This window comes from Ursus maritimus, unplaced genomic scaffold (assembly GCF_017311325.1).
Source record: "Ursus maritimus isolate PB19 unplaced genomic scaffold, ASM1731132v1 scaffold_19, whole genome shotgun sequence".
In the NCBI taxonomy this organism is placed as follows: domain Eukaryota; kingdom Metazoa; phylum Chordata; class Mammalia; order Carnivora; family Ursidae; genus Ursus; species Ursus maritimus.
The window spans coordinates 52,978,464-52,992,746 of NW_024424341.1; the positions used below are offsets into that span (position 1 = coordinate 52,978,464).

Genomic DNA, 14,283 nt, shown 5'->3' on the forward strand with positions numbered 1-14,283 from the left:
ATTCGTCTTTTTCAGTGGCTGGATAGTAAGGTCTTCACGGCGCATGGAGTGGATGTACCAACATTTATTCAGTCGCGGTCCTACTGAAGGAATCCCTGGTTCCCTTTCTGCCTCTCCCCACTGTCGGAGTCAGTGGTAAACATCCTGTCGACAGCAGTGTTTGTGTTTCTATATGTCTTTAGGAAATATCTGATTTATTTTAAGAGTTTGGATGACATATGCCTTTAATGCATTGAAAGACAATTCTAAAATGTGTAATGACATGGAATCAGGGCACGTGGGGGGCTCAGATGGTTAAGCGTCTGCCTTGGGCTCAGGTCATGATCCCAGGGTCCTGGGATGGAGCCACGCGTTGGGCTCCCTGCTCAGGGGGGAGCCTGCTTCTGTCTCTCCCTCTGCTGCTCCTCTTGCTTGTGCTCTCTCTCTTGTTCTCTCTCTCTCAAATAAATGAGTAAACAAAAGAAAAAAAAAGAAGGGGAATTGAAAGTTAAAAATGAAAAGACACAGTGAATTGGGGTGGGGGTGAGTGGGGTGGTTCAAGGAGCAGCTTCCCCTGCCTTCCCTGGTATCATGGTGTCACGTTTACCCAGATGAGGCCCCCTGGACATCCCTTCCCCCCACAGACTCCAGGAAGCAGTCAATTAAATTACTTCAGCCCTTGAACATCTATGGGATAGATTTTCAGGAGAAGGGATATGGGTTGAAAGGAACGTTTGCTTTTAATTCACTAATAGGTGATGCCAGCTTGGCCTCAAGTGTTTCTTCTTTAGCCTGACCTTCTCGTGGGGGCACCGGACTATGTCTCTGCAAACAGACCTTGACTTCCCAGCCCTTCCTCTTTGCCTACCATCTTCAGGAAACAGACCTGCCCTGTCCCCCTGACACTTCTCAGCAACATCTTGGGGTTCTGACCACTGCCATGCAGAGCCATATTGAAGCCTGATGAAAAAGGCCCTGTATACATACTTTGGCTTCTTTTTTAATGGTTATTTTTTTCCCCAGAACACTAAAGTAGTTGAAAAAAATATTAAAAAAATATGAGGGGCATATTAAAATACACATCATTTTTAAAGTATTTTATTTATACCAAGAAAGAATTTAACATAATTTTATTTCAGTGTAAGTCAATTAATATTTATTTAACATCATCATCTGGCCAAGAGAAACTGTCAAGCATGAAAATTCTCTTGACCGAAAGCGAGATAAAGGGTGCCTGGGTGACTCAGTTAAGTGTCCAACTCTTGGTTTCAGCTCAGGTCATGACCTCAGGGTTGTGAGATGGGGCCCCGTGTCAGGCTCCATGCTCAGTGCAGAGTCTTCTTGGGATTCCTTCCCTCTTCCTCTCCCTCCTCCTCTGCTCCCTCCCCCCACTCCTGTGCACACATGCATGGGCTCTCTCTCTCTCTCTCAAAAAGAATTCTAAAGCAAAATGTGATAAGCCAAGATGCAGATTTAAAAATATATATTATTGTTGAGTTTGCTTTCATCAAAGCCAGGGGTACACTTTTTTCCTTTTGCTTCAGGCACCAACATGGCTCTGAATGGTGCTGGCCTTTATTTAAAATTTTGGGATCTACTTCACTGAAATGTCATGGATTTTTGCATTAATTTTTATTTTTTAAAAAAGCATTACATTACAATATCATTTGTCTTGATAACTGAGTTTTTTGGCACCCCCTTAAATTGTACACCCAAGACCAGTGTCTCACTTTTTGGCCATAGTCCTGGCCCTGGTTCTAACCAAACTGTGTCACTTAGTGCAGAAAGATCCCTGCCTCATCCCTGTGCCCCTCTCATGACCCTTTCCAAAAGGCCCTCGATGCTCTCCCAGGTAACAGGTGTATAGGTCCTCACTGCAGTCTATCACAAGATCTGGGCCCTGATTGCCTCTCAGACCTCATCTCCTAGACCTCTCTCCTCGGTCACTCTGCTCCAAACACATCAGCCACTGTGATCCTCCCCCAGACACATGAGACTCAGTTCTGCCTTAGGACCTTTGCACATCCATGCCCTCTGTCTGGAATGCTCTTCCCCCTGATGTCTACATGGCTTGTGTCCTTACTTCATTCAGACCTCAGCTCAAATAGAATGTCACTTTCTCAGGCCTTCCTGCACCACTCTATCAAAAATAGAACACTTCCCCCCCCAAGTCACTTGGCTATTTAGTGGCCTAAAACAATGCTTTATTTCCCACAAGTCTGTCCCACAAGTGGGAAATTCTAAGCTCAGCTGGTTCTTCCACTCCCATGTGGTAGCAGCTGGGGTGGTTCTTGTGGCTGTGTTTAGCTGGAAGTCAGTGGGGGCCTGAACGTTCTGGGTGGCTTCTGTCTCTCCATGGGGTCTGTCCAGCTAGGTAGCAGGACTTCTCCTTGGTAGCTCAGATTCTGAGAAAGAGAAAGCGGACTGCCACCTCTTACACCTGAGCTTGGAAGTCCCAGAAAGTCCTTTCAGGAACATATCGTTGATCAGAGCAAGTCACAAGGCCAGCCCAGGTTCAAAGGGAGAGGGCAGAGACTTCCGCTCTTGGTGGGAAGGGTGATGTGTGCTTGCAGAGATGGGAGAAATAGTTGGCGGCCACAGTTGCAGGCAGCCTACCAGCCTTCTCCTTGCTTTCTTGTTTATTGTTTTTCTTCCATGTGATACTACCTTATTTTTTATTATTATCTTTATCTTTCAAAAAATAGAAGCCCCACGAGGGTAGGGGCCGACTGTGTGTCAGCGCCTACAACTATGTCTAGCCAGTGCATATTGGAATGAATGAATGAATGAATGAATGAGTCCTTAGGGACTAACTTCCAGTTTCCTCTGGATTATGGCGAATGGAGACAAGGTGAAGACCACATGAGTGGATGTTCCTAGGGAAGTGCTTCAGGCTTTTGAGGAGACACGGAGTCCTTGGCTGGGTCAGGCATCCCCTTGGCTCTCACACTTGTCTGGGGACTCTATCCCTACTTTACCCCCGTGGGTTGTCACTGTCAGGGGAGAGTTCTGTGTCCCTCACTGGACTCTCGGGAGTCCTATGCTGGGTCCTTGGCGCACAATGAGCATAGGCTGCGGAAACTGCCGCCTGTAGGAAAGGGTTGTCTCTGTCATTGCTGTTCCAGCCTGGCAGACACAGAGTGGACACTTGGGAATCACCTTCATTGATTCGAAGATGCGCTCCCCCTGCCCCCACATTTTAGCAATTCTGAAATCAGTAAGAGTCACAGCTGATGGCAACTTTACAATCACTGTCAGCCGGGCAGCCATTGCGACGTCGCTGTTGCTGCCTGGATGTGGTCATGGATGTGCTCCTGATGGCACAGAGGACGTGGAGGGTGGGAAAGCCGGGAAGTCCACGGCTCAGAGGCAGAAGCGATTCCACAGAGTCAGACTCTGTGGTTAGGAACAGCTTAGCCAATTTATTTCCCTTGTATTTTCCCAGTTAGATACACACACAAAGTGATAGACGATAAAAAAAAAAATCTGTATTTTCTACGTACGTCTACAAAGAGTAAGTGTAAAATAAAAATTTTAAGTGATAAGGAAACGTCGTGTCATACTTGCATTGCCAGCAATTTGTCCCCTTGTTAGGGGGATGGGAATGATGCAGCTGACAACCAGTGGCACCTTTGATCTGATTATACAGGGAACCCGCGGAAAGAATGAATGAATAAAGGTGTTCATCTCATTTGTCTCTGTCTTCCTCTCGAATCCAGTCTCAGCTCCTGGGTTTTATGGCTGTCTGGGGATGATAGGTGGGAGAACAGATTTCTAGTCCCAGTAAATGAGCTACCCTCATCTGACGGGCTTCTCACAGCACCTGACACATTGTAAACACCCAGTAAGTGGGCGCTCTGCCTCGTGCGTGGCCGTGTCAGCCGCCCCCAGCCGCCTGTGAGGTCTGTAAGGGCAGGGATGAGTGCGATTCACACCTCCGGACCAGTGCAGGGACTGGCCTAGGGCCAGGGCTAAGCAAATGTCCGTGGAGTGACCAAGTAACTGAATTACTGGGTGAATGAGAGCTCTCTGTCAACTCAGGGTCTTTGCACGGGCTGGTCCCATGGCCTGGACTGCAACTCCCTAGCAGTGCATCAGGCTCACAGATCTCAGCTCAGGTGCCCTCTCTTCCAGGAAGACCCCCAGGCTGGGTCAGGTGCCCCCTTGGCGTTCCCACAGCCCTCTGGAGTCCTCCATCCCATCCTGGGTTGTCACTGTCTGCGGATGGATGGGACTCCTGCATGGGACAGAGCCCAGGGCTGTTGTGGTCATTGCCGCTCAGGATGGGGCCTGGAGAGGTGCTGAATGTGTGATGAATGAAAAGGGAAGAGAAGGCTTGGCAGACAGGGCAGGGCGCAGCCTCTCCCCGGCGGGTGCCCTCAGGAGCTGGCAGAGGTGCCCCTGGCAGCATGCCAGCCTGCACAGGGTGCCCGGCTGCTGTCTTGGCCCTCAGTCACCCCGGGGTTGGGACCATCTTCTTTCCTTCCGACCTGGAGCCCCCGAGGGCAGAGCCTGGGTCTGAGGCACTTCTGGGGGCGCTGGCTCGTGGCTGACTGGGCAGTGGGGATCAGGAGCGGGGGCCGAATGAACGAGGCTGTGAAGGGGGAGGTGGGCTCCAGGAGCCACGGCCCGCGTGCGTTGTCTTCGCGGAGTCTCTCCTGGGCTGCAGGTCTGCGTGCCTGAATGTGCGTGGGCTGCTCACCGGCCTGATTTCTGCTTTTCTGTAGTAACCGTATTGGACGGTCTGGGTCTCTACTTTCCCTCTTGGGCCGGGTGTGCATGTCTGTGAATTTAGGGGAGGGGTCCAGGTCTGTGTGTTTGGGATCTGGAAACCGCTGCAAACGTCTTTTAATCTCTTGGCCTTCAGCTCCTTCCCTGCGTCTCTGTCTCCGCCCTTCAGTCCCATCTCTCTAGCTCCGTATCTTCTTCCCCTCCGTAACCCCCTCCGTAACCCCCTCCGTAACCCCCTCCATAACCCCCTCCGTAACCCCCTCCGTAACCCCCTCCGTAAGCTGAGCCTCTGACCAGTCTTTCCCAGGTTCTCTCTAAGGTGGTTTCTCGCCCACTCTGTCTTCCTGCTGGGCTCTCCCTCTGCTCTTTTTTCTTGGGGAGTCTCTTTCCCCCCCCCAACTCTCCCTTGTCTTGGGGGGCCTTTGCCTCAGCCTCTCTTCTCACTCACATGGCTGCCTACTTCCGCCTTCCCATCTGTCACAGTGCTGCCACCTTCAGTGGTCGTGAGGCGGCAGAGCAGGCCAAGAGACAGAGGGGACCGACGTGTTACACCAGACCGGGCACTGAGCTGGGATTTGGATGGGAGGCTGGGCAGAGAGGAGGTTAAGGTTCTGGGCAAGGAGAGGCCTGGACACCAGATACCGAAATGGGCTGTGGTGCTGTCGCGTGGGCGCCAGGCCTGGCTGGGCAGAGGCGTGCTGAAGGTGACCTTGTGGGTGGTTTCAGACCTGGCCTCTCCCCCCAGCCAGCCCCCATGCAGCCAAATCAGCACCCTCGGAGCTCGTCGCGGGGGGTAGGTGAGTAGATGGTGGGGGAAGGAAACATGAACGCCTTGTTTGCAAAACAGTCGCCTGGAAGGAGGAGAAATAGAGGGTGGGTGGTGAGCAGGGTCAGGCCCTTGGATGCCAGGCTTCGGAGCTGGGACTATGTCCTGGGGGTGACAGAGACCACAGATGGGTTGTGAACATCTTGGCGTTACAAAGATCTCTCTGGGTCCCTTGTGGGGGGACTGAGGGCCCAGCGGGACTGAGAGGGGGGCCCCAGGAGCAGCTGGGGGATGGGGTCCCTGCCCCACTGTGGGACCCCGCCCCCTGACATCACTGTCACATTATTGTGCTAGGGTGGGCTGACCAATAAGCTGCGGCTTGCTGTTATAATGGGTCCTAGCAACGGGTCTGACCTTGGGCTAACAGGAGAGGAGACCCCACCAGCGGGGAAAGTGTGAGGCGAGAGGGAGAGCCTGCAGGGCAGGTGAGTCCCCTGATGGCAGGACTGTCTGGCTGGGCTCTGTGGGTGAAGGGAGGCAGGGGCTTCCAGGACCAACCCTAGCTCCCTCAGCCCTAATCGCACCCCAGGGGCCACTGACCTGCCTGGCCCTGGCTGCTGGAACCTGCCACAGCACCCGCTCTCCTCTCCCTGGACCATATCCTTACACGGCTTAGGGGGACAGGGTGCAGACAGAGTGGGCATAGCAGGGGAGAAATGCCTCCCCCCGGGATGGGGGATCAGACCTGGCAGGAACAATGTAATAAGGACAACTTTCTGTGGGGCATGGACAGGGACAGCCCAAGGACAAGGAGGGAGGCAAAGACATGTAGCTGAACAGAGAGCTTCAGAGGGATGAGGGAGCCCAGGGACGTGGGTTTGAGTCCTGGCTGGGCCTCCGCGCAGGGACGTCACTGGTGTAGTCCGAGCCTCGGTCCCTCTCTGTCTGATGGGGACAGTGGTCCCTCGTTTGAGCTTAGTTTAGCAAACAGGGCGGGTCTGGGTGTTTAAGGAGAAGGGCTCCCATGGCTGGCATGCCCTCATGCCGGGCTCCTTCCTCCAGCTGAACCCCAGCACGCTGGCCTAGGGAGAGACGGGCAGGCTCACGATCGTCACAGGCCTCCCTTGCCCTGTGGGGCAGCAAGGTTGCCTTCCGCGGTGCACTCAGAGAGGGCAGGGGACGGCCTGAAGTCACACAGCAAGGAATGTGATCAGGATACTAATGCTGGGGCTGCTAACACAGACCACCTGCTGCGGGCCGTGCACTATCTCAAACGCTGCATCTGTATCAACTCACTTAATTCTCAACTATTACCCGTAGTTACTGGCCTCATCTTACACATGAGGGGAATGAGGCGGAGACTTGCAAGTCGCTCGCCTCGATCACTCAGCGCGTATGTGGGGGAGCCAGGACTTGACCCTGGGTTTGGCTCCAGGGTCTGGGTCCCCTTCATCACCCCTTCCCCCTGCTCCCCACAGCAGCAGCAGCGGGCGCATAGCGTGCTCTGCCTGGGCCCAGGTGCTGGGCTTAAGCCCTTTCCTCGGCAGGCCTGGCTACACCATTTGTGGGGCCCGGTGCAAAATGAAAACACAGGGCCCTGGTTCAAATACTATTAAGAATTTCAGTCGGTGTCAGCAGAGCGTGAAGCCCAGAGCTGAGCCTTCCAAGCCTGGGGCCCTGTGTGGGTGCATGGGTCACAAGCTGCCATCGAACCATTCCCGCTCTTAGGTTACCCCGAAGACTCCTGAGCACCTCAGGAGGCAGGTCAGTCACTATGCCCTTTACACAGAGGAACAGGCTCAGAGAGGTACCGCCCTCTGGCCCAGGTCACACAGCAAGTCAGTGGCAGGGATGGGATGTGAGCCTGGGCCTGTAAGACTCCAAAGCCCCCTAGCTCGTGTCAGATACGTACCTGGGTGTTTTGAGAAGGGGCGGGCTGGAGGGACTTCCCTTTTATCCATAGTGTCTCTCTCTTCCTGCCCCGCGCCAAGGCCCAGGAGAAGTGAACGGCTCCCTTCTACCCCCGCAGACGCTGAGGACCACCCGTCCCGTGACTCTCCCCAGCCCCCGCGCCCTCTGAACCGCTGGTCACCATGGCTACTTCGAAGTTGCCAGCAGTGCCCGGGGAGGAGGAGACCACCATCCTCATGGCCAAGGAAGAGCTGGAGGCCCTGCGCACTGCCTTCGAGTCAGGCGACCTCCCCCAGGCGGCCTCTCGCCTCCGGGAGCTGCTGGCCTCCTCCGAGAGCATCCGCCTGGAGGTGGGTGTCACAGGGGAGTCGGGCGCCGGCAAGTCCTCCCTCATCAACGCCCTCCGTGGCCTGGGGGCCGAGGACCCCGGTGCGGCCCTCACGGGCGTCGTCGAAACCACGATGCAGCCCTCGCCCTACCCGCACCCCCAGTTTCCTGACGTGACCCTGTGGGACCTGCCAGGGGCCGGGTCTCCGGGCTGCCCAGCCGATAAGTACCTGAAGCAGGTGGACTTCGGCCGCTACGACTTCTTCCTGCTGGTCTCCCCCCGCCGCTGCGGGGCCGTGGAGACCCGCCTGGCCTCGGAGATCCTGCGCCAGGGCAAGAAGTTCTATTTCGTGCGCACCAAGGTGGACGAGGACCTGGCAGCCACGCGCACCCAGCGGCCCTCGGGCTTCAGCGAGGCAGCCGTCCTGCAGGAGATCCGCGACCACTGTGCCGAGCGGCTGCGGGTGGCCGGCATGAGCGACCCCCGCATCTTCCTCGTGTCCAACCTGTCGCCGGCCCGCTACGACTTCCCGCTGCTCATGTCCACCTGGGAGCACGACCTGCCCGCCCACCGGCGCCACGCCGGCCTGCTCTCGCTGCCCGATATCTCGCTGGAGGCGCTGCAGAAGAAGAAGGACATGCTGCAGGAGCAGGTGCTCAAGACGGCCCTGGTGTCGGGCGTCATCCAGGCCCTGCCCGTGCCGGGGCTGGCGGCCGCCTACGACGATGCCCTGCTCATCCGCTCGCTGCGCGGCTACCACCGCAGCTTTGGCCTGGATGAAGACTCGCTGGCCAAGCTGGCCGAGCAGGTGGGCAAGCAGGCGGGGGACCTGCGCTCCGTCATCCGGTCCCCGCTGGCCAACGAGGTGTCGCCGGAAACCGTCCTGCGGCTCTACTCGCAGTCATCGGATGGTGCCATGCGGGTGGCCCGCGCCTTTGAGAAGGGCATCCCCGTGTTCGGCACCCTGGTGGCCGGCGGCATCAGCTTTGGCACCGTCTACACCATGCTCCAGGGCTGCCTCAATGAGATGGCCGAGGACGCCCAGCGGGTCCGCATCAAGGCCCTGGAGGAGGACGAGCCGCAGTCTGAGGTCAGCCTGGAGGCGGCCGGTGACAATGGTGTGGAGAAGCGGGGCTCCGGGGAGGGAGGCTGCGAGGAGGCACCGCTCTCGGCCCGCCGGAAGCTCGGCCTCCTGCTCAAGTATATTCTCGACAGCTGGAAGAAGAGAGACCTGTCCGAAGAGAAATGAACGTGCGGCCCCCACCCCTGCCTCACCCACAAACCAAGCCTTACCAGAACCAGCTAAACAAAGCCAGTGTAGTGACAATGTGTGCTGCGTTGCTGAGCGAGCCGAGCCTGCCGTCTTGGCGGGGCGGGGGAGGGCGGGACGGGGAGCGGCGGGTGGGGGGGGGCATCTGAGGAGGCCTGTGGGCCCGAGTCCCCCACTGAACCGGGATGGGACTTGCTCTGAGTGGGGAGAGCTTCAGGGTATTGATGGCGGGCCAAGGGTGCCTTGGGGGGCTCTCTCTCCCTGGTCCCCTGGTAGCCAAGGGAGACTTGTGGGGCCACAGGACAGCCCGGCCTGGATCCAAGATAGGAGTCAACTGCCAAACTGGGCGGGTAACTTAGTGGAGATTGGGGTTGGTTATGGTACTTATTTTTGCTGCCCTCTCAGGTCCCTTCCTGGCAGCCCAGGGTCCCACAGGCCACCTCTGGAGTGGGGAGGGGCAGCCAATTGGTGCCCAGGATCGGCACAATGGTGCCTAGCAACCGGTTAAACAGGGTGGGGGACGCGGGACCTCCTGGCCAGCCCTGCTGCCAGCGAGCGATGGTCAGTGTGGGGGGCCAGGGAAGGGGAGGCCCGAGGGCTTTGGGCTGGCCTCCGCGTGGAGCCTGGGGTGGCGGGGAGGCCGGTGGGCTCTTTCTCCACACACCAAAGGAGAGAGGGGGCAGAAGGCGAATCCCGCCACCTAGAACACGTCCTTTTGGAGAGCGAGCAGATGTTTGTGCGGGAATGTGCGCGTCTGTGATTGGGAGAAGCATGGGTAAATGTCTGGGATTTTGATGCCGTGGGTCTGAGGTGGTGAGCAGTCTACTGACTGGGCTTTCACCTGCTGTGTCCGCATGTCTCTGTGGGTGCGAGAATGCTGGGGTGGTACTGAAGGCCATGGAGCCGAGCCAGGGCGATGGGGGTGGGACTCCTGAGAGCTGCATGTGGCTGCAGGTGTCACTGGGCGTGGGCAACACGGGGTGAGGGGATCTGTGTCTGTGAAGCCAAACCCCGGGCACTCCCTCTTGCTCTGTCCTTGGCTCTCTGGTGGGAATGCAGAAGTGAACCTGACCCCCTCCTCGCTCGAGCCTGACCTCACATGCCAAGTCAAGGGTCACATACATTTAAAAGATTAAAAAACTATCTGATTAGGGTCTTTGGACAGGACAGGGGCTGCCCCCAGGGCTTCTGTGGGCTTGCACAGGGGCTCAGGGAAGGGTTGGATTTAGGTGCAGAGAAAGGTGAGTTTCCAGGAACTCACAAGAAGGCTCTGGAAGCTGTGTACAAGGCCAGTGGTGGAGCAGGGACTGCAGGGAAGGGGAGGCGGCCTCACCCCTAGGTGCTCACAAATACCGCCTATGGATATTCCCAGATCTGGGGGGTGGTTCTAGCCTCATCTGGGGGCCTCAGACGGCCTTGAACCTAGGAAACAGTTCCAGACAAAGAGGGGCTGCTTTCAGCTGGAGGATTAAAGGGGGTGCCAGTCCTCTCTGCCGAAGAGCTCTGTGCTTTGCAACAGGATTCTCTTTTTGGAAGGCCTTCCCATTGGCTCTGTCAGGACTACTTTTGGGTTCACGTGGACCTTTCTGCACCAAAGAGGGTGGGGGATAATGGTAGGGAAATCCCAGACCCCCAGATACGAGGACGGGATGGTCCACTCCAAATGTGTTCTCAAAAACCCAGCCCACATCTCTGTACCTTCGCACCCTCGGACATCATCCAAAACACAGGACCCATGGCTAGGATGGAACGGTCAGGCATGAATAGTGACGTTCCCCACACACTGCCTAAGGTTCCGACCAACTGGTCGCCCTGTCCTGTCCTTTCTGCCTGCATCTCTCCCTTTCCCATCCCCCATCTCCACCCCATCAGCCCCTGTTCCAGCACAGGCCTCACCCTCTACACCAGCTCCTGCCCCTGCCCCTTGCCTCATCTCCCAGGCTCTAGTGTATTCCCCAAAGGCCAAAGGGGGCTCCTTCAACATCCACCACGCACCTCTCCCTTCCCTGCTCAAAACCCTTCCACGGCTACCCACAGAGAAAGCTCAAGCTCCGCCTGATGCTCCAAGCCCTTCCCAAGCTGGCCTCATCAGCAGAAAGACCCTGAGGCTTCCTAAAACAGAGCTGGAGGGCCCTGGGGAGTCATCGCTCCATTTCACAGGTGAGCAACCGAACAGATGGGGGAAATAAAGGCTGCAGAGGGGACATGACCCACCGTGTCACCCAAGTCCCCGGCATGGCTGGGACTCGTTGCAGTCATGCATTCCGTGTCAGCGCTGGTGCCCCAGGCCATCGCACCCATGAGGACTCGGAGGCTCAGAGGCCGGGCGGGGCTTGTGGAGGTGCGCCTCCCGGTTCCCGGAGCAGACGTGGGTACTCGGAAGTCAGCAGCCGTGGCGGCAGTGTCTTCACAAGTGTACCAGGCCCGTCCCGTCGAGTCTCTCTCCCTGGTGCTGGAACTGCAGGGCCCAAACAGGTCCTGCCTGGCCCATGGCAGGTGCTCAGTGGCGCAAGGATGGGGTGGGGAGGTTGTGTGGCAAAAGGATCGGAGGGGGCTGGTCCGTGTCCTGGCTCTGGTGCAGGCTGGAAGACATTTAGTGAGCGACTCGGTTTCCTACTCTGTGCAATGGGGACTCAATGAAATGATGCTTGTGGTTGGAACAGTGGCTGGCCCCGAGTACACAGTGAGCCAACATCGACTGCTAGGAGCCATGATGATGGGCCAGCTCTTCATTACTGCCCTCTATTGCTGATCGCGGAGCCTGGCGCACAGTAGATGCCATACAAAGTTATTTAAGAATTTGAATTCTAGGGGCCCCTGGCTGGCTAGGGCAGTGGAACGTGCGACTCTTGATGTCAGGGTTGTGAGTTCAAGCCCCATGTTGGGTATGGAGGGTACTTAAAACTAACCCCCCCCCAAAAAAAGAATTTGAATTCTATGATCCTAAGATCCAGTTTCTATTCCCAACAGTCCACGCACTAGCTGGGGGCCTTGGGCAACTGATTTCTCCTCTCACTGCCAATGTGGATAGTAAGGGAATCTCCCTTTCTGGCTGTTAGGAGGATTTTCTGAGATATTCCAGTAGGACAACCTGGCAGCGATGAATAAAAGTGAACCGAACCCAAGCATTTAGCACAGGGCCCAGCACATGGTCGCACTCTCAGTACGGTTGCTGGTGGTGCCTCGAATACTCGGGGCATGCTGAGGAGTGTAGAGAAGAGAGGGCGACTACTCCCCTGCCTGTCCTGTTGAAGGGCATCAATCCTGAAGACGGAGTCCTGGACGTCAGGGAGCCCATGGAGAGCAGAGTCTTTCAGTCAAGCCTCAGCCAGTCCCAGGTCCTGGATCTGTGGAAGGACACCAGCGCTCTGAAGGGAGCCTTCGAGGCGGGGGACCTGCCAGCAGCGGCCCCCAAGCTGCAGGCCACACTGCATTCGCTGGAGAATGCCAGGCTGGACATCGGCATCACCGGCGGCACGGGCTCAGGCAAGTCGACCTTTGTCAATGCCATCAGGGGGCTGGGAGACGAGGACCCCAAATCAGCCTACACGGGCGTGGTGGAAATGACGGTGGAGCCCACGCCATATGCACACCCTAAGTACCCCAACGTCGTCATCTGGGACCTGCCGGGCATTGGCGCGCCCGCCTTCCAGGCTGACAAATACCTCCAGCGGGTGTTGCCGGCCCGTTACGACTTCTTCATCATCATCACCTCGGAGAGCTTCACCGCCCACCATGCCCAGCTGGCCCGCGAGATCCTGCAGCAGGGCAAGCGCTTCTACCTCATCCGCTCCAAGGTGGATGTGGACATTGCCGCCTCCCGCAGCCGGCGCCCCAGCACCTTCTCAGAGGAGCGAGTGCTCGGCCAGATCCGGGATGACTGTTGGCGGCGGCTGGAGGGTGAGGTGCAGGCTCGGGGGTGGGGGTGGGGGTGGGCAGGTGGATTCTGGAGGGATCGCCTGCTCCTTCCCCTTCGTCTTCCAGCCGAGGCCCGCAAGGGGGAAAGGGTTTGTCCAATATCAGACTGTGGGGCTGAACTCGGGATGCTCACAGCTGCCATTCCTTTCCCGGGAGCTGGCGCTTCTCAGTCACAGGTGACAGAGACCAATCACCTGCATTAAGGAAACAGGACATGTGCTGGCTCGTGTATTTGCCAAGTTAGAGCAGTGCAAATGCCACGTGCCCACGGGATGCTGGCACCTGTGGCTGAGGCCAGCTAACATTTATTAAGGGATTACCACAGGCACCATTTTCATGCGCTCACTTCACCACCACAGCATCCCTAGGAGGGAGGGACAATTATCCCCTTGTTTGATTTGGTAACTTGCCCAAGGCCAAGCGGGTGGTAGGGAGCAAGGTTGGGGTGGGAACTCAGGCAGCCTGCCTCCGGGGCCGACACTCTCCAGCCTCGTGCTGTGCGCTCCTGGCAAGCGCTCGTGCCTCGGCAGCTGTCAGGACACCGCGGTCTGCTCCTGCGCCCAGACCGCGGGGTGCTCTTGTCTCCCGCAGCGGGGGGCCTGAAGGACCCCAAGGTCTTCCTGCTCTCCATGTTTGAGTTGGGCAAGTACGACTTCCACCTGCTGGAGGAGTTGATGGTGAGGGAACTCGAGAGCCACAAGCGGCACGCGCTTCTGCTGGCCATGCCCAACATCTCGAAGCCCATCCTAGAGAAGAAGGCCGCCTCGCTGCGGCAGCACATCTGGCTGGTGGCCGCGGTGGCCTGTGGCGTCAACCCGAGCCCCGTGCCAGGCGTACAGGATGTGGCGTGTGACCTGTACGTGCTCATCAACTCCCTGGAAGGCTACCGCCGCAGCTTCGGCCTGGACCAGGACTCCCTTGTCATGCTGGCGGGGCAGACGGGCCAACCCCTGCACAAGATCCTGGAGGCGGTCCAGGGCCTGAAGACCAAGGTAACCGAGGCACTGGTGGTGGAACTACTGGGCCAGGCCTCCAGGGATGCCTCTGCTTTCACCCAGGAGCTCCTCAACGTGCCCATCCTCGGCACCCTGGCCACCTGCGGCATCTCCTTCGCCACCAGCTACCACATGCTCCGCACGTCTCTGGACGAGGCGGTCAACGATGCCCAGCGAGTGCTGCTTCAGGCCTTCCTCGACAGCTCTGACCACAAGCTCCCAGAGAAACCCAATCAAGGATCCCAGCCCTGAACCTAGGCCGGCTGGAGGTAGCAGCAAAGGACTAGGATACCGGTTCTATTGTCCCCAGGCTGAGTGGTGTCAGGGGATGGAAAGAAACTCAAGCTCCAACTCTCCCAGACTAAGCCCGCGTGCTGTTTGTGCT

The 14,283-nt window shown here is 57.4% G+C and overlaps 2 protein-coding genes across 2 annotated transcripts; both read left to right on the forward strand.

The window, feature by feature from the left end:
- The first annotated feature begins 7,371 nt into the window (after positions 1-7,371).
- IRGC (immunity related GTPase cinema) lies at positions 7,372-8,964 on the forward strand. Its single transcript, XM_008684584.2, has one exon. It carries the CDS (start codon positions 7,570-7,572, stop codon positions 8,962-8,964), a length of 1,395 nt encoding a protein of 464 aa, XP_008682806.2. The 5' UTR covers positions 7,372-7,569.
- Positions 8,965-11,242: 2,278 nt separating this feature from the next.
- On the forward strand, positions 11,243-14,150 carry LOC121103544 (interferon-inducible GTPase 5-like). The gene is made up of 3 exons (XM_040634420.1): positions 11,243-11,407; positions 12,240-12,885; positions 13,495-14,150. The coding sequence occupies exons 1-3, from the start codon at positions 11,243-11,245 to the stop codon at positions 14,148-14,150; spliced, it is 1,467 nt and encodes a 488-aa protein (XP_040490354.1).
- The last annotated feature ends 133 nt before the right edge of the window (positions 14,151-14,283 follow it).